This window comes from Bacillus rossius, chromosome 1 (assembly GCF_032445375.1).
Source record: "Bacillus rossius redtenbacheri isolate Brsri chromosome 1, Brsri_v3, whole genome shotgun sequence".
Lineage (NCBI taxonomy): Eukaryota > Metazoa > Arthropoda > Insecta > Phasmatodea > Bacillidae > Bacillus > Bacillus rossius.
The window spans coordinates 361392624-361413673 of record NC_086330.1 but is presented as its reverse complement, the minus strand read 5'-3'; the positions used below and the strand labels follow the sequence as shown (position 1 = coordinate 361413673).

General features: G+C 33.8%; 1 protein-coding gene across 13 annotated transcripts in view; it reads right to left on the bottom strand.

Moving 5' to 3' along the window:
• Positions 1-438: 438 nt before the first annotated feature.
• LOC134528296 (kinesin light chain) overlaps positions 439-21050 on the bottom strand; it is a 247810-nt gene continuing 227198 nt past the window's right edge. For 7 of the 13 annotated variants that reach the window (XM_063361796.1, XM_063361793.1, XM_063361794.1 and 4 more), the window contains 3 exons: positions 13979-14112; positions 5865-5916; positions 439-4326 (listed from right to left, as the gene is read on the bottom strand). In XM_063361796.1, coding sequence (XP_063217866.1) covers positions 4249-4326; positions 5865-5916; positions 13979-14112 — 264 coding nt within the window. In that variant the 3' untranslated portion in view covers positions 439-4248. Of the gene's footprint in view, positions 4327-5864; positions 5917-13978; positions 14113-19511; positions 20555-21050 lie in introns of those variants that run through there. The other 6 variants (XM_063361802.1, XM_063361801.1, XM_063361800.1 and 3 more) reach the window with 2 other exon arrangements.

The following is a 21050-nucleotide window of genomic DNA, read 5'->3' as shown; positions in this document are numbered from 1 at the left end:
TGAGCTGTTATTTTTCTTGACTAAATTCCTTCCATGGAATTCTTGCACTGTTTGATATTTAAATTTGAATATGTTCACCTGTGCTGTCTGTGTTGTGTTATCCATAATAGCTAACTGTTTACGGGCATCATTGGGATTATCAGTTTGACATAGCTGATTTAGGCTTATTCTCTGTGGGTTTATCTTTTCATTTTTATTTCTTAATTTGAGTTCTTGAATATTTGTCCATGAACAAAAGTGCAAACCTGCAATGGTGTATGTCCAAGAAATTGTATTAAATCAGAATTCCCAACTGCATTAATCATAAAAAAAAAAAAAAAAAAAAATACCATGCTATTCCCTAATGTGCATTCCTTCAAATTCACGGTTCTTTTAATGTGTTTTTAATTCCCTTTTGATGGTTCATACACACCACCAATAAGTACCAAAAAAAACACATTTCAGTTTATTTGATTTTATTCTCTTTTATATTCATAAAACAATACCTTATTTGTTTGTTTCCAAAGAAGAGTACTTCAAATCTACAGCTCCTTTATTTCACACACAGAAAGTTTTTATAACATTTAGTTTTTTGGTTTTACTTTATGCGGTACTAAAGATAGCAAGGTAACAAGAATGTTTTGCCAACTTTAGAAAAGCTAACACCACTTGTAATCACTCATCAGTAATTGCAGCGGTGTTGTGCAATGCTCGAAAAATATGGAATAAGCATAATCTACTATGCATATATCCTCATTAGCTCACTTTAGGTGTAGAAGTTTAATTTTCCCGTATATTTCCTTTCACAAGCATTAAAACAACACTACGTATAAACATTATATGCATTTAATACAATAGATGATAGCACTAATAATATACAGACTGGATGCATTTACGCCACATTTTTAATGCAGCCCTCACGTGGTAACAATTTTGTCTTGAATGTTTTAAAAATAAAATAAGAAAATAGAAAATAGTTACTATTTTTTAAACAAAATTTATTTCACTGAATTTTAGTGTTGTCTCTTAGGTAATTATCTTGATTAAATACCAGAAGACATAATTTAAACCTATCCGATATCAATTTTTTAAGTACTCTAAAACACAAAATTAACATTACGTGGCATAAATGCAAGATTTAAAAACTGATAACTTTAAGCATATACTTCAATATCCTATATTGGATACCAAGTTTTCTGGTGAATTAATGTATTTGAAAATCCTACTTTTGGAATGGACTCAATGTTTTGCAAAAGGTTTTAGAAAATAAACATAGTTTAAAAGTTCTACAATATTCTATTGCAAAATTAATTTTTTTCAATTTTTTTTTTAAAACATGACACAAACGTTCTTTTAAATCAAATTGCCAAATAAAAAGAAATCTCACTACTCATTATTTTAGTGTTTTGATAACTTATTTATATCTTTAATATAACTTTTTATTTGTAAAAAAATGTTGTCACTTGGAAATAAAAACATTTATTACCATTCAAAAACATTCAAAACAATATAAAGCAAAACAAAATTTGTAATACATATTGCAATTCTATTTTAAGAAAATTGTTTATAAAAGTCAATAATTACAACTTGTATAAACTTAGCATCTCATACATCCAGCATCGTGATAGCTTTCCACTGCAATAAAACTCTCATCAAATATCAAGGTACCTATATCACTCGGTGAAGTAAGCCGTATTTAACAAGACAGTGCATCAGAGAAAAGCCACCCCCAAATCCATAAATTACTTTAGTTATTTAAATATTATTGCCATGTATAAAATAATAATAATAAAAATATTTATAGTAACACAACCACTTCCAAACATCTCACATGAAAATTGATTGGTTGTTCGAATACCACTTTCAGACCAAAGAACACTCACCATCTTTGAGAGAATATATCAAAAATAAAATGCAACAAAACATCTGACCAGGTATATAACGTAGCACAATCCTGAGTGCATTATTTACTCTGCAAATAAAGTAGACTGCTGTGCTTTCTTGAATTATTAAAACAAACTTGCCTATTAATTGCTTCTTATAACATTAAATAATAATTAATTACAGTAGGATTTTCAAATCATCAAATAATAAAAATAATAAAGGCTTATGCCATAATATACAGCAAAATACACTTTTAACCAAACCCTGGGGGAAAAAAAGTCAAACGGGTGTTTTTTTTCCAGCCATATGAGTAACATTTGAAATGTAATCATACAATGTTTAAAATACTGAAATCAATATTGGTGCAAATACATCTATGTGACAGCAAAGTATGAAATTACAAAAATAGAAGCCAAAAACATTTCAACAATCTTTCAAACAAGACAGGAAAGAACCCTCAACAAAAAATTTGATCCCTCAAAACAAATATGCTAACAAATACTTGGCATAAAATGCAACAGTCTTTTTCGCTGGAATATCTTATATTTATTTGGATGTAAAAAGTAGGAACAGAAAATATATTCATACATAAAAAGCGTACACTGTGTTAAAAGAGTACAAATGCATAACAAGTGTACACATCAAATTAAACTTTCATGAAATGAGAATGGTTATTTTTCCAGATCCAACCAAGATACAAATCAGTTGAGAATTCTGTTAGGTTTAAGAGGCAAAGGTTGAGAAAACATAACTGTTTTCAAATGAAGGACAATGTGCCAAACATGCAAAGTTAAGATTTTTTTATATAAAAAAAATAGAACCAAAATGAAAGTCTTGTTACAATATTCTCAAATGACAAACTGAACAACCTGCAAGTATTGACAGCAGTATTAACAGGTTTAAGTACACAAAAACAATTTCATTAATCATCGAGTTTATACACTCTTAAGTATTATTATTTATATACAAATGAAAAATTACAAAATAAAAAAACATTAGCACATTTAGTCCGATCCCTGACAATATCCCAATATTAAGCACAGTATTGGGTAATGAGAGATTGTGTTTTAAATTTATAAACAGCCTCTTAAACTAAACAGAAATTTAAGGTAACCTGTCACGTGTACACAGTACACAAATGAATATGTACTTAAGTCTTGTATAATCAATACTGAATTATAATTATTTATTAAGATACATGCATTAAATAAGGGATAAAATAATTATATACAGCTAGTAAATTAGTACAAGTGGTACTGTTGTCTAGTTGGAAATGATTTGGTTGCAGGAAAAAAAGAAAGGAAACATTAGTTGCCATTCTTTAAGAGTAAAATATGTTTTCTTTAAAAAAAAAACTCAAAAATAAAAAACTGGCATAATTTTCAGCCACGTTATGCATTTTAAATTGAATGGTAAAAGTTCTGAAAAACTGACAAATGCAAATTAAATCCATGGAATGAGATTTTAAAAAATTGGTAGGATCATGTCGTTATATTCAAAATGTACAACTTAACATTTTTCACAGCTCATGAAAATTTTTTTTAGCAGAAATAAAAAAAAAGATTTACTTTTTATTTAAATGATGACTTTAACATACTAGATGCATGCACTATCTTTGGGTTTTAACTTAAAGAGTTAGTGAGAGCCCACAACTGCCCTCGATGAAGGCCTTTCAAATTTTCATAATGAAAACAAAGTTTATCTAGATATCCTTCTCATGTATGCCATGTATGTCATCAGGGTTGTATGGATTTATTTCTCCTAAATTGGCATTGAAAAAAAAGAAACGAAAAAAAAGAGTTGTTTTTCAATGTTTTCAAAGCATTGTGCAAGAAAACATATGCAAGCATTAACTTCAGAAACAACACGTCCCTTTGTGTTCTGTATCAAATGAACTCTTTAAATCCCGTCGCCACAGATCAACTTTTCAAGCAAGTATATTAGAGCAAAAGGTTTGCCTCTTGCCAGCCACAAAGGTTACTAAGTGCTCGGTGAAAGTGTGCATATTGACCTTGTGATCATTTTTCCTTCATGAGGTCGGTCATTCGGGGCTCCCACTAACTCCTACGTTTCATTCTAATAAAATCATCACTTTCACAAAATGTGTAAGTTCACTGAAAACAAGTCATGTTTTTATATAAAAAAAATGAAATACAGCATCAGAACCATTATCACAATGTGCGCTATGGCATGGACAGCACATAAAAATCACCAACTCATGCATTCCCTGACTGAAATAATAATAATAATTATTACAAAAATGAATGAAACAGTTACATCCATTCTACACGTGAGCCTGGCGAACCAAAAAAACTTGCACAGGCAAACTAAGCTGATGTTCAGAAAACAAACACATTTTTGAATAAATACACACACATTACAGCTTTACGCTGTGTCCTTTAGCCTTAGTTGTTCAGTGCTGGCTGTTCGACCGCGCAGAACCGCGATCCCGGACCTACCGTTCTGACGGAAAACAAAAACAATGACTTTACAGGCTGTACATAATTTTATAACAAAACTCTCCACATGGTTAAAAGTATTCTCCCTTCACACTTTAATAAGGATCACGCTGGGAGAAAGTTGTGTATCAGTGTTAATGGTGTTAGGCGCCAGCCTGTGTTATTTAAAAAGACTAAAATAGACTCCATCCCACGGCGTGACGTCTCCTCCGCAGCTGAAAGGCTGTAAACTTATTTTATCATTCAATTTGCCTAAACCTGCCCTCCTCTAAGTGACAGGGATATTGTACTTGCACACTGCTACGAGAAGTTGGCTCTTAAGGTGACCCACGCGCCTTAGTACACCGTGCAAAATCTTCCGCCACAATGATGTGAAAACGCGCGGGACTTGTTTCCATTACACTACTATTTATTTATTCTACACATATGAATAAAAATTGTTTAACTGTAATAAAATGTAGGCACGTGATAGGTTTATGTGAGGCCAGGAACACAGACGTGGCTGGACTACAGGCTTAAGTCTTACAACGCATGATTAAAACCCCGTTAAGTGGTAACAATTAATTACCGAAGCAGCTTGCCTATTGGTGAAGCTAAAGGAGGCTGCCCCGGATAGACAGCAAAAGCTTTTAGAAAATTAAACTGAAAAGAATTATCAGATCGGTGAATACAAAAGATGCGTCCGGCCTCTGCAGTAAGTAGACGGAGACTGTGCGGGAACTCTAGTGTTCCCTACTGATGATGTCATCAACAAGCCATATACTCAGACATAAAAGAAATACACTAAATAATGCACGATTACAACGTACACATTAATTACACGGGGTGCTGAAATAAAGCATTTAATACTTTCACAAAGGAATCTTATGTAGTCAGTCCTGAGCAATCAACTGTCTGCTAGATTTAGTTAAAAAAAAAAAGCTTACAGTAATAAAGTAATATGGTTAGCATATTTCATGACGAAACCCTTCAAAACAACAACATTAAGCAATAGTTTATATGCGCGCCAGATATCTGCGAGCCAGAGCGCCACGCGGAAAGGACGTGTCGCTGCTGAATTCAGGACCACGCTAGGATGGGCGGGCAGGGAAAGGATGAAAGCATTCCTTTCAGATACATGCGACACCATCTCCAGCACAACAGAAAACTTTTGACAGTGGTGACAAAACTTTTTTCTCGTGGCGCTCAAGCTCATATGTGGCGTGCAGTATAAATCTTAAGATAACCCATTTAGAAAAGATACTAATTAATCTCTCTTTTAAGAATTTAAAATAAATATTTTAAGTTTCTTTAACAGCAAAAATATATAAATTAATTAAATTTTAAAACTTTTAATATTTCAAAATTTTATAGTAAAGTTACACTTTTCTCTGATAAAAATTGAACAGAAACATGCATGAAATTGGAAAATTGAGACAACTAATGTTTGAAAAAAATAATTCCTTTTGAATTTAACATCGTGATGGACTTCTGGCCATACCATACACCTAATAATTGTGCCTTGCATGGTGAAAGTAAAAGCTGACACAAAGCACAACGTACCTGTTCCACATTGCGGCCACTAAGAACGGACAACGAACTTGCGCGCTTCATGCTGAAACATACAAATGCAATAAAACTGCTCAACAAAATGCTTTAAGATTTTATAACACAAATATTTTTAAACTAAAAATGAATATATAACTGCAGCAGTTTGAACAATTATGCATGTACTTATTTAACCAGTAATTTCAACTTATTTCTACAAGAGGGAAACATTTTAAATACTAAATAACAATAAGAAATCCATTCAAAACACTGTTCTCTTAAACAGAGTTAACAAAATTATCTCCGAATGATACATACGTATATATTTCCACTTATAATTGTTTTTAGTTACATTTTTCTGAGCAATGAAATACATACAACCTTACCGATGCTTGTAAAACGAAGTTCCTTCATGATTAAACCAGTGATGGGTCAAAACCAAATTTTCTCAAATGTGAATCTCGCATTCGAATCCCAGAGAGTACTTCGAATGTACCCTTCAAATCAGAATCTAGGTGTCAAGGGTCAAAAATAAAATAATGTACAATAAATAAAAAATACTAACTATGGTGTTGAAACATTCTATTTTTAAATGGATATTTCAGAAATTAAGTTTCCAGAATTAATAAATGTTATTTTATTAATATAATTGCATGTTAAAAGTTAAAAACCTTGGGGGAATGGTAACAGTATAGGCATGAAGAGAAACATTGACCTAGAGGCTTCAGAGGCTATCAGTGTTAAATGTTTTTGTTTACTTTATTTACAGTAGAGCCCCGATTATCCGAGCTAATGTGGACCAGAGGACCCTCGGATAACCAGAAACTCGGATAACACGGGCAGACAGAGCGGCGAACGAGAGCGTCCCGTGCCGCCATTGAAATCAATGATAGCGTGTGCGTTTTGGGCCGCTGGTCTGTGTTACGGGCGTTACAAAGACATTTTAGGGTTGATACAGTAATAAATATAGACGTAAAATTGAATTACAGTAACATATTAAGTTCACTTTATTATGAAACCCACTAAAAATACAGTTTTAGTTAATAAAATCCAGCCTATAAATATAAAACAAGGTCAATGGTAAATATGAAAATATACACTTAAGAATAACACACTTAATAACAGTATTAAAAACAGTTTTGTACTGGTACTGTACAGTACTTTATCAATAAAAATTTAACTTTAAAACTAAGCCTACTTCTTGAAAAAGTTCATCAGAGTTTTCTGCTTTACTGAACTGGCCCGCTTCTTTGCAGCTGTTTCTCGAAGTCGACGAAGCAGCGGAAGATCCATCGAAGTTGTTTCTGCCTGTTGCTCCAAATAGTCTATAGCACTTTGTATGGCTTTGAAGCCCTCGGCGTGACTTATTTTATTTTCAGTCTGTTCCATCGGCTCATCTTCATCACTCACCTCTTCGGCGTTTTGTGCCTCATCATTGACTGTCTCGACAATCATGTCATCTGTGACTTCATATTGTTCGTCCGCATTAATCCATTCTTCCACGTTGTCTGTAGTAATAGCCTTGTCAGATGGGATTCTTTGCACCAGGCTTACGATAGTCATCAGCATTTTCATTTTCCGAGGTTGCGGCTTCTTGAACATCAACACTATACAGCTTTCTCCAGGATCTTTCAAGGGTAGAGCTTTTAACTTCCTCCCAGGACTCGGCTGTCATGTATACAACATCTTTCATTGTGATGGCTTTTAGAGTATGCAAAACTTTGTTTCCTTCATCAATTTCCTTTATGAGCAGTTTTAAAAGTCTTCTTTTATAATTTCTCTTAAGGTTTTCCAACACCCCTTGGTCCATGGGCTGGAGAAGTGGGGTTACGTTAGGGGGCAAAAACATTGTCTTGATTTCGCCAGAAACCATTTCTTCCGTGTCGGGATGAGCAGGACAATTGTCCATAAGCATAAGAGCTTTGCGAGGGAGATTGTTTTCTGCCAAATATTTTTCGACTTGAGGCACAAAGCTATCAAAAAACCACTCTTTGAAAATTTTTGAATCCATCCAAGCACTTTTTTGGTTTTTGTACAAAACGGGGAGGCTAGAAATGGAAATTTTTTTAAACGCTCTAGGCTTAGCAGATTTCCCTATGAGCAATAACTTTAGTTTGCAGTCTCCGGTAGCATTTGAACAAGCCAAAAGTGTAACTCTGTCTTTTGATTTCTTGAACCCCGGAGCAGAAGCTTCTTGTTTGGAGGCAAGTGTTTTTGTTGGAAGCATACGGTAATTTAATCCCGTTTCATCACAATTAAAAATCTGCTGAAGCGACAAATTTTCCTGGTCAATCAAAGCTTTAAACTGGTCCTTGAACGATACAACAATTTCATGATCGGATGATAGTTTTTCGCCTGAAATATTAAGCTCTCTAATTCCATACCTGGTTTTCCAGCGATGCAGCCATCCTCTGCTTGCAGTAAACTCCTCTTCTCCATCTTTAAACTTGTTGTGGAATTCACTAGCTTTTTCTTGTAACAAAGGCCCACTGACGGGACTTCCTTTGCTCCGTAATTGGGTAAACCACATAAAAAGGGCACTTGATGTTTTTTCAAACTCACCAGTTTTCATTGTTTTTCGTTTGCTGTCATTTTCGTTGTCCTTTTGCGAACACCACTTTTCAATATCAGCCCGTTTTCTTCTCCAATCACCAACCGTTACCTCACCAACACCTAAATCTGCAGCCACTCTTTTTATCGTTTCCCCTTTGTCTAGTCTTTTAATAGCCTTTAGTTTAGTCTCTAAACTCACAACAGTTCTTTTACGTGAAGAGCTCATAATGAAAACACCACAGTAACACAGCACAAAATGTCAGAATACCGTTCGAGTAACAGCGGGACTAACACCAACCAAGACTGTGAGAAGACACTGACTCAGCCAAAGCGCTTTAGACTACGTACGTGCAGTGTGGTGGGAGAGCGAGGGGGGTGGCAATGACCTTGGCACAGTAGCAGCGGTCACCCCACTCCACCGCTCGCTCGCTACGGTACTGTACAGAGTACAAACACTGTCGCCGGGCGCCCGGCATCCATGGCGCCGTCTTAAATAAATATATTTTTTAATTTTTTTTTTTTTTGCGCCTCGGTTAAACCGGAACTCGGTTAGTCGGGGCTCGGATAACCGGGGCCCTACTGTACTTTAATGTTTTCCTTCACATATTTTTCCTCCAATTTTGAATCCTTCAAAACTATAGATTTGATATTTGAGGATTTGATTGGCCCATCCCTAGTTTAATCTTAAAAAAATGATTTAAAACAAACCAACTTTATTATCTTTGAAAGATTTGTGCAATGGGAGTGCATGACTTGATGTAAGTTTTTGGACATACACCATTGCTAAGAACTTCTTAGCAATGGCGTATGTCCAAAAACTTACATCAAGACCAACTTTATTGTACTGTACACAACTATTTCAAATATTCTTACAAGTTATTTTATTACAAACAGTAAGTCTTTTGAACTAGTTTTGTTCCCCTAATGCAGTTATTTTTATCAGCAAAGAAATTTCTAAAATTTTTACAGCTAAAACTAACTTAAAATAATTTTAACAGATTTTTTTTTCTGGTACTGAATCTGTTAACCTTCCTAATTTTTTACACCATTCCTGAAACTATCATTTTGCCCCACTGAATCTTTGCCATAATTTTCAGCATTTTTATACCTCTCAAGCCACTGACACCTTTTACAATTTCATAAATCTAGTTCCTAAGTCTTTAAATATTTACTTACCTATTTTGCTATGGGAAGTACAGATAACTCCACTGTTACATAACCTCCAGCACAATTTAAGGATGACTATTTAAACCTAATTGTGCAATACATTCTTAAACAAGAGAGAAATTCACTAATTATTGTAAGTAACCACATTTAAAAATGAGTAAAAATATACAGTATGTATAAAAATGATTTTTATGGAGAAAGTATAGGTTTTGTCATGCTGTTTGGCCCAATGGACACTTCTTCCGAGGCACAACATAGCAGATAAAAGAAATTAAAAACAGGTGGGGAAAAAAAAGGTACTTAATAAAATCACCCTCCAAAATTGCCAGAAACATTTTTCATTCACAAATATGAATGAATACAAAAAATTTAAAGAAAATTTGTCCCTTAAAATTTTCTTTAAATAATCATTTAATGATTATGTATATTATGAATATTGTTGTGTTTCAAATAATGCTATGCATCCTTTCATAAATCAATTAAGCTATTATGTTTACCAATCATCTAATTTTAAAAATTTAAGATCTGGCATCAAACAAATTACAACCAAAATATTTTCAGGAAATAATTTTTTTCCCCCCTTTTTTTTTTTTAAAAAAAAAACCTATTCATGATACTGTTTCAAGAAAGTTTTTGCAAAAATCCTGAATTGCTTAACCTCACCTGAATGTAAGAACATTTGAATTAACGAGATATACTTACCATTTTTTTTGATGTACTACACTGATGGCACAGCACAATGTACTTTTACGTTCACATCTAGCATAAAGATATTAGTGCGTAATGTGCATACTTATTGCTGCAAGGGTGCGGTCAACAAGAAGAAACATAACTATGGTAATGCATTAATCACACACACAACATGCACCAGTGGGATGTTACCAACCAGAACTTCAGCAAGCCTCAATTCAATAAAAATCCATAACTGACAGCTACCACTTTATAATACAAGTGCAGGCTCAGTGCGCTAATACTTCAAAATACTTAATGAGCCCAGCAGCGAATCTCAACCTTAGATTGCAGTGTGCAATTTAATGGGCATTTACAGTCTCTTTTTAATGCACAATATCTTCTATTAGTGCTATCCTTGTTTCAGTGTGCTATGTTGCCAGATATACCCAAAAAGCACAACAGTTTTAGACAAAATTTGATATTGAAATGAGAATTTTGGGAATAGAATTTCTTGTATTTCATTAAAAGCATCACCTGACAATACTAAATCCTGACTTCTGAGGAGAATGTACCAGAAAGATGACATCTTATTTTAAACTTTTTTTCGTAAATTTTAACATTGTTAACATTATACATTTTGGATCTGTTTGACTAAAGGAAATAATTACGAGAATGCCTTGTTATTAATAGTGAGTGACCGACTGCTACAGATAGTTTCTGCTGTGAAATAGTAATAGGAGTTTAGAATTGATATTTTTTTCTTTCACAATGTATACAACTGTAATAATACCATAAAAAGACACTACTTTACGGTCTTAGGAAAATCAACAAATAGTAAAATTAAAAATTTACTAAAACTGATTATAATTATTGATAGAATATAAAAATAAGAATTTTGACGTAAAACAAGCTGGGTTTTGTCAGTCTGGTGACAGTGGGTGCCGTTTGCTTTGTAATGCAATCTAAGCATGAGAAAGACTACACAATCTTACTTTAAAGCAGCTTAGTAGCACTTTCTTTACTGCCCACTGCAACTTGCAATGTAAAACCGAAGCTGCTATCTCCACGTAGGCTTCTGCAATGGCTCCAATCACTGAATTGAGACACAGCCTGTATGCTCGCACAAGGTTAAATATTCATGCAAACACACTGATGATGTTGGTACCGAAATAAAAAGTAATATTAAGTAATACAGCCAGCGCTCTCTAATCTGGCAATTTGTAATTGAGCACCCGTAGAGCGGCTCATGTTCAAATTTTTTTTGGGTAGATTCGGACGCTGCTGACCTAGACCACCGCGCTCAAGTGTTCATAGTCACTCTGATTTTCCAGCAACGAGGATGTGTACTTCATCTACCCATAGAGCAGCTTATCAGACCTTGCTTTAAACATCGGCCTGAACTGAAACCTCGCGATGTTCCGTTTTATAGAAACTTGGTAAATTTTAGCACCCTAACTATTAACTAACATTTACAACGCATTTGACAACCTACTGACAAAATAATTAACTGTTCAACGAATACAATCTGTAAAGAAGTAGTAGATATAATTCAGTCACATTTAATCACTTGCTTTAATTCACTTTGAGGAATGCAGTATCATGATTTCTAAAGACACTGTTTATCCTCTTCGGGTTTTAAGCCAGATATTAAGTAATGCATTTGATTTTGAAAGCTACGTGTATTTATTATATATACCCCTAGAATGTTTCTGCACATACACCAACTTAAAAATTCCATTGTCCATACCTGCCTCCCCACCAAATTTTAGGACGATCCAATCAACAGTTCTAAAGTTATTGTCAAACAAAGTCGACTTACATACATACATACATACGAGGGCTATACATCAAGTAAGCTCCGTTTGGTCATTAAAAAGAATAAAACTGAGAGAAAAAATTTTATTGACAGTTTTGGTGTACTGCATGTCTACTTCACAATTTACCATAATCGTCATTCAGTTCCAAACACTTTTCATAATGCTGCAACAGTTTGTTTAACCCCTCTGCATAGAAGTTCACCGCCTGGGAATGGAATGGACACTTCGGCCATAGGTATCGTGGACTTTGAATACACAATGTGTATAGCCTATACACAGACACTTAATTAACATTTCTGGAAAACATGTAATCACTCTCCGTGCTCAAGTTGAAAAATGATGGCTACCATGTTTTGGGATGAAAAGGGCATCATTTTGGTTGATTTTATGAAACGTGGGTCAAAACTACGGTAAATATTACAAAATTATGATTGTCAACTGGTTTAATTTCCAGGCGCCAAACTATGCAGAGGGGTTAAAGAAACTGGTGCAGCATTGCGAAAAGTGCTTGGAACTGAATGGCGATTATGTAAAAATGTAAAGTAGGTCTGTAGTAAACTAAAACTGTCAATAAAATCTTTTTCTCACAAGTTATTTTTTTAAAAATCAAATTGAGCTTACTTTGTGAAACACCCTTGTAAATACAAATGCTGATTGCCCTAGTTGTGAAGAAGACCTCACTTTGCTCAGTGGATCATTGCATGTATGTATAATATCACTGTATTAATTTACGTCAGTATCCCCATTAAAACTACATTGATTCGATAATCAGACAAAATTGCTAATGCCGCACGACCTCAGTCCCAAAATCATTGGATCGAAGAGCCTTTACTGCACCAAGTAACACATTAGCAATTACGAAAATATGAACAGTTTTAAATTTTCTTAATTTACAAACTATCTTTTATCTTCTTGACTGTGAAATTTTCATACATATGTTCTATCTGTAAATTTTAAGCCACTAAAAAGTGCTCCACACCGTAAAAACATAGGAAGAAATAAGCATTAATCCAGGTCACATTGAAAAATTTCTTGAAAATGTATTTTGGAACGAATCACTAGTGCAGATAAAATGTGAATTCACCTTACTTAGAACACTGTTAGTGGACACACAATGCAAGTTCACCCTTTCTTATGTCAACCCAAAAAAGGAAAGCAAAAAATTTGAAATATGATACTTTCAAATTTAATCATGAAATCCTTGATTAATACAGAACCATACTAAAATTTATTTGAAATACTATTGCCGCCAATCATTTATTAACTGGTTGTCTTGAATTTGCAACTCGCAGTTCTCTTCTTGAAATTATATAGCTGTCCATAAGAACAAAAAGCAGCAAAAAAAATTTTTTTTTCAGAGAATGACAAATGGTCACTTCCCCCTTCCTTCCCAGATTATTTTAATATCACAGTTTAACAGATGTATTAATTCAAAACTTGTTTACTCTGGTTCCAATGTGTGCATTAATTATTGTTGCGAGGTGTATTGCATATTAAAAGTTACTGTATTTAACTGCTATACTTCAGGAAACTTCGGACACAATATTTGTGAGGAAACTTATTAACGATGCAGTTTACAAACTAAATTTTATGAATAGAGCAGTTTTACATTTTGGACTTTTAATTAACTTCCATGAACATTCTTTTGACATAATTTGTGCATACTTTATGGTGGATAATATTATATTACTGAATGAAAAATTGCCAATTTGGGCATGCAAGTAAGGATTTCACCTGAGCAAATCTTTTGGGCTTAAAAATTAAGTTTTTTTTTAACTGACTATGAAAAACTCAGTTTAAAATCTGACAATTAAAATATGTAATGATAATGTCCACTATACTTATGAAGTATAAAAGAAAACCAGACAAGTCATGGAACGAGGAGAATGATCATAAATTCATAAAGAAAGCAACGCGTACCTGTTGCTACAGTTGCCTATCGCGTTGGCAACCCCGTCTCCCCGACTTGTCAGTTTCTGCATCAGCTTGGCACTCGAGCGTCTAATTGAGGCCCGTAGTTTTGAGAAAGATGCGCTCCGTCTGAGCTTCCCGTACTACAAACAGGGCCACATATCCAGCCGTGTGAAACCGCTTGCTTCCGAATCTCAAGAAACGTGATGTGGAGTTAGACAGGAAAAAAAAATAGTGGTTTTGAATATAACATGAGTGACCACACAAATTACAATTAAAATTTGAAATAATAATAAAATATCTAGAAAGATCCTGCTTCCCCGAAGTGAAAAAGCCATTTAATAAAATAAATACGGTGTTAGGATATCCCAATTACTACTCTTGATGAGATAAAAAAAAATAAGAAAAAAAAAACTGTGCCTGAGACAGATATTTCACTTGTTGATTGGACAGCAAGCAATTTGTCTGAAAAAGTTAACAACCTGTTTTCTTCCTACCTTCCTCCACAGCAAGTCTTCCACCAGCTTGACCAGACAAGATGATGTTAGGACTTAACAATTAGTATTAATAGGACGAATAACAAAAAAAAAAACACCACTTACTGCCACATGCACAGACAAGCAGACAGTGTTAGGAGCACTTTACACATGCATCATGCAAACTGTTAATTAAAACAACTAGATTTATATACATGGAAAACAAGAACTTGAGAACTTACAGGATTACTAAATCAAAAACTACTTAACTAGAAAAAACCTGTTGCACTATTACTCATCCAGGAATTAATGATTTATACACTCTTAATTATTATCAGAATAATTCATTAGCGGCATTTATATGTGCACGTGTGTGTGTTTAATAAATAAACTAAAAACTGAGGTAGCTTACTTCAGTTCACTATTTTCCCCAAGATAAAATTGAAATATTTATTTCATACGTTTATTTATCAGCACTAAGGCCAAGAGTTTTGTTTTGCAAATTGTTTCACCTCAAATATAAAAACTGTTTGATTTGCTTGTTTTTCTCCTATAATTTAAAAACTGAATATTTAAGTCAAACCATTACATTGGGCCACAGACTCAAGTTTTTAAGAATGTTGTAAATAATTATGCTTGTAAGGATGAACTACTGATATTGAGACCAACTTATTTTCAGCAAAAACTATTTTTACAGATTTTTCTTACACACTACATAATAACCACAGTTTCTTTCTACATCTGAAATTTTGGCAAGCATTACTATGCAGAACTGGTGCAATGATTGTGTAAATACTAAACTCTCCAAACAACCTACGTCACTATTTTTCTAGTCTTTTGAGTTTTCTTTGATAATTATTATATTTGTAAAAAAATTAATCACACAAAACAATAAATTTTACTGATTATAAACATTTTCTAACAAAATAAAACTTGTGAATACGAATTCTGTACATGGGAGAGGAAGGACAAACTTATTTAGTTACCATTTTTCATTAAAATAATGCAACAATAAATATGAAGTTAACATTATTTTAATATCATGTCTCAATATCATAGAAATTTACAAAAAGGCTTAAAAAATACAGGAACTCTTCATTTTAGTCAGTTCCTAACCAAATAGCTGTCTTAAGACTCAGCCCTTAGAAAATTTGAGTATTTTACCTGTGGCCTTCTTCCATGAAAGTGTGATGGCTTAGAATACACCATCGCCAAACAAACTATTTTTGTTTTATGTGTAAATGTAATTTTGTTGCTGGCTCATGTCAATTTCACAATGTGCCTGCAATATGAATGGCCTTAGTTTAAATGATACCTACTCCAAAACAAAGCCTACTTCAATCCTGCGCTACGTAAAAATAATTTTTTATGCTTGCACCACTTACCTGATTGTTTCTTAAACCTAATAAAAATGTAGTCAAAAATTAACACACTACCCTTGAAATTGGCAGCAATAAGGTCCAAAGAGGATTTTCTTACCCTCATCGTACCTATCACAGAACACTAAAAATACTATGTAAATACCTTAAAAGTAGAAACTTGACCACATACATTAACATGCAAAATTGTTTACAGAAAGCTACAAAGTTTTAATATTTGGCAACAGTCTTAAAATGTATTTGGTTTAAAAGTTAAGAGTTAACAGAAGGAATTGTTAAAAATAACAGTATTGGCTATGTACAGAGATCACACTGCGAAACGTAGCACGCAGTCAAAACATGTTTGTAATTCCTTGAATTTAAATAATAAAAATCAATATGAAATGATTGGTACAAACTTCTGGAAAAGATGCAATTGTTTTCTTTTTTTTTTTAACTGACAGTTACGTTTTGGGCTGTGTAGTATGTTCATCTCTGGTTAGTTCTTAAAATTTCCTTGTCCTGTGTTGTCAAACATGTGTTTGTATATATGCGCCTTTCTTTTTTCAACAGTTTTAAGTGATGACGATGAGTAATAAGATTTCAAATGTTGTCAATATAATGGTTAAGGAAAATAAAGCACACAAACACACCACACAGTATGAGGGATATTATTTAAATCACAATCTCCTTAAAAGACTTGTTGGTAGAACCCTAAAGTATCAGGAGTTTCAAACTGCTTTGTAAGATAACTGTTTTTAGGCATTCTGCAAAAGGATTTGCACTAAAGACAAAAAATACTTTTTTTTAAATTTTAAAATAAAGAAAAACGTGACTACTAGGACATTTGTAATCATTTTGATATAAAATCATAAATAATAATGTAAAATTGTATAAGTTTGTTCTATTAAAAATTTAAGTGACATCAAAAGCACGGTTCACTATGTTCTCTCTCTCTCATATATATAAACTATGTTTTCATTAGTTATAAAATGCACAGATATTTCCCAGCAATGTATGAACCGTATTTACCTGAATGTAAGGGTATTTACCTGAATTTAAGGTGATGTTTTTAAGAAAACAGTTTTTAAGAAAACACTAACAGTGTGGGTAGCATTATAATTGCCAACTTGTACCTTGCCATTGGGACCTGCTCTGTCTGTAAACTACACATATACACATGTGTACAAATGACAGATGCAGGATGAAGGAGAGGGTGCAAATGGAGTTTATCCAGGGTTCTTTTTGCTTCTCTTCGCTGTGTTCCCCCCCCCCCCCCCCTCTTTCACCCTCCCAGACCACTGCATTCTTTGCTTTCTGAATGTCTGCTTTTAAAATGCAGTTAAAATACAGTTTTTTCTTTTAACTGCAGCTTGGTGATTCAAAATATGCTGGCCGCAGTGTAAATCACTCTACTGATAAAAGTGGCACCAGAAAATGTTAGTTCTATTAAAATTTAAATAATTAATGTGCTAAGGACTTGAATTGTGGATTCCACTCCTTAAAGTCTTTTTCATAACCTCATAATAAAAACATTTGGGGTTGCATTATATTCAGAAATGCGTTATTTTCGAGGTAATATAGTACCTATTTGCCAAATGTTTTGGAACCCATATTTTTTTTTGCTTCCTCAGCATAAATTATGTCTGCACTGTGCAGCCACACGCAAAATACAGCAGAGAACTGGTCACACTGCAGCATAGCAGACAATAACAGGCAACTTTATGGGTATGAAATGCCCAAGTTTTTGCCCAGGAAGAACTCAATGAGCAAAGCCATATTTGAAAAATTTTTTAAGAGTAATTTCCCTGAAAATGTGCCTCACAATCAGTGTCCCAACAGAGAATTTTTTTTATACTTAAATGTTCTGTAACTGAAAGAACCAGCCTGAGAAAACAATTAATAGTCACTTAAAAAATTAATTAATTGGTTATTCAAGAAAAAGAATATTCAAAAACATTATGTTTATCTTGCAGAATTCTAACTTGGGGAAAAGCTATTTCAGCCGCATTAATGGTGTAGTTTGCATGTTTAAGATTCTGAAAATTATCAGTTAGCTAAAAATACTAAAAAACAAGAGATTTTTGCCAAGAATTTGGACCATCTCTGTAAATACAGTTATGTCCATAATAAAAGTAAGTCTCAGTTATAAAATTTAATAGCATCAACTGTAAGCTTTGCAGTGTGTTAATTCAAGGTCACAATTAGAGAGTACCTCAAAAACTTTTAGATAAGCATGTGCGCGAATACTGCTTTGTTTTCTCGCTTGCAGTAACGACAGAGCTCTTTTTCACTGGCCTCCACATTCACCTGACATAACGCCAAGCATTTTTTTCTTTTGGGGCTTTATAAAAGATTGTGTCTAATTTCTGCCGCGACCTAATGATTTGCCAGAATTCAGACACAGATTTGAAGAGGCTATTGCTTCCATTACTCCGGACGTGTTAACCAAAGTGTGGGAAGAATTGGACTTTAGTTTGGATGTGAGTTAGGTAACTAAAGTTGCACACAGTGTGAACATTTGTTTAAATAATAATAAAAAAACTAGATTAGTTTACCTTCAATTAGATGTACAATTTGTTGTAAATAGTCTAAATTAAATTTTTATAATATACCATTGAAACTGGAACATTCTTTTATGGACATACTTTCATAGACATCCTGCAACTAGAGTTTATTCTGGCTGCGAACCAGCTGGTCATGTCCCATTTCTGACGAAAATGCTGTGTCGCGGGTTGAATCAGGGAAGAAGCACAAAAGCTGTTGCTCTGTCTTCCAGGCATGAAGCAGGGAAGGTTAATGTGGCAACCACAAAGAGCAGAAAAAAATCTGGGAGACTCCCTTATGATGCGGACCAAAGCGAGAAGCAGGCCACTCCAATACATCTCGCACCAAGCTAGCATTTACCTGCATCTTCAAGTTGTTATGGTCGGTAGATATGGCAGCAGTGAAACACTTTCTGCTAAGTGACAAGTACTCTCAATAAGACAGTTTCAAGCACAGAGTGCCAACTCAACCTCAACGAGCCTGGATGCTAGTGTCACTTTGGAAAATAAAATAGATTTTACTGCTCATTTTCACAGAAAAGTAAAAAATTCCCATCAGGCACCAAATTTTATATTTATGCTGTCTGAACTGTTAATTCTTGTACTCTCAAAAGTTCAAGATACAATTCATTAAAAAATTTTTTTTAAACCATTATTGGAAAAAAAAAATGACTGAAAACAAAATTAAAGCATGTAACTGCTCAAGGTTTTTCAACATAAAAAACAACTTAATTTTTTCCATGAAAAAAATCGCTTTTTACTAAACTGAATTATATCAACATTCTTTACAAAAAAAAAATACCTACACTAGTGTTTGGTAAAAAATGTATTTGCAGATGGTGATTGCATTTTCCGATAACTAAGTTGGAGGAAAAAAAGGCAGAAAAAACTTTGGCTCTTCTTAATCACTTTATTTTCATAAGCTTTTCAATTTTAATTAGTTGAATATAGCTGCATCTGAGGAATTACTTTGCAGGTTGATTTTGCTTGGGATAGTTATTATTTTGACTTTGGTCAAAACTTTTAATAAGTTATATTTTATGAAAGCTAATATTAAACCAACATTAAATGGGATACAGACAGTTCAGACCATCAACACAAAAATTGAAGACCCATTGTTTCAGCCTTTCGGGAGTCTAAATCAAAAATATGAAACTATGAATTCTGTACACAGTTTTTATTGCAATATTTGAGTTTCCAAAATACACAAAAAATAAAGTTAATAACTGAAAGTCAACAAATAAAATAAACAAATAAAAGTTTACTTAAGATTCACAATTTCAGTTTGGCCAAACATAATATCATAAAATGAATGATACACAAATGAGGGGCAGACAAAGATACCTATGTATTTTTTTTAATAATGCATATTTCACATATAAAAATATTTATCTCTGTTGTAATACAATACTTATAAAAGTGTGTGGGAAAAGAGTGCTATATAAACTCTTAAAACTTTCTATACTTTCACAATATGCCTGTTAAAAATAAAACAAAAGAAAGAAACAACAGCTTTAAAACTTAATAATAAACACTGACAAAAACCTGAATTATTACATTTTAATTTAACTAACAACAAAATAAAAATAAACTTTTAACAATACAAATGACATAGGTTCAGTAACAGATTTCTAAACACAACAAATAAGTTTGGTAACATAGAAAAAAAATAATTAAAGAATAGTAGTGAAGTTAAACTCTATAATAGTAACTCATTATTTAAAAAAAAAATTCTCAACCATTTGAATGGTGAATACCATCACATGTCTTGGCAACAGAATATAAAGAACTTTGAACTGTGATTACAAGTGTCTAAGATATATAGCAACAGTTCCAACACAGCACAGATTGACGATACTTAACCTAAAAAAATAAATATAAAATTTGACTGTACAACTTATAAAGCACCAACGCTTGCTTTTGTGCACTGCGATCCGCACTGTTGTGTCTTTGAAAGGCTGGCAGTCCTGCACGTCCTAAGACCACAGCTCTGGCGTGACACAGATGCTGCCGCCACACAATGCTCGCCAGTAATCATTCCGCACGCCGCGCCATCGAACTTCAGTCCGGTACGTATCTACTAGGAAGCGACTCTCACGAGTGGAGGCCGAGAGCGTGGAAAAGTTTGTTTTTGAGCCCGCCCTGCCGACCCTCCGACGAACCTTGCTCTGGCGATCTCTGTACATAGCCAATGGACGCAGGTGTCTGCAGACAAGATAACAGAAGAACCCATCATCGCAGGTACTGGGGGGAAGGTAGGGGCGGGGGAGGGCTGTGTGAAAAAAGATACAACTAGAACTTGAGGGGGTGAAGGACATACGTACATTGGATGTCAAATCTGCGCGCAGCTGGGGAGAAATCTGCTCTGCTACGCGCACCTTAACTTCAAAAATGACACACCCCTTGGAGTACTGCATTCGACAACCTACCTCTTTGACGAAAATATCAAAATGCACCTTCAAAAACACAATAATCAGTCAAAAAAAAAAAAAAAAAAATTTACCAAAAATTCACAAAAAAAAAACATTTTGGTGAAACTACTTTCAAAAATTTTTTTAAGGTGAATATGGACAAAGTGGTGAGCTTGCAGAATACAGTACAAAGAAAAAAAGAAAAGTTTGTGAACAAGGCAACATGCAGTGCGATGCGAAACATAAGGAAAGATGCACACATACTGACTGCTGGTGCACCGACGGGCGGG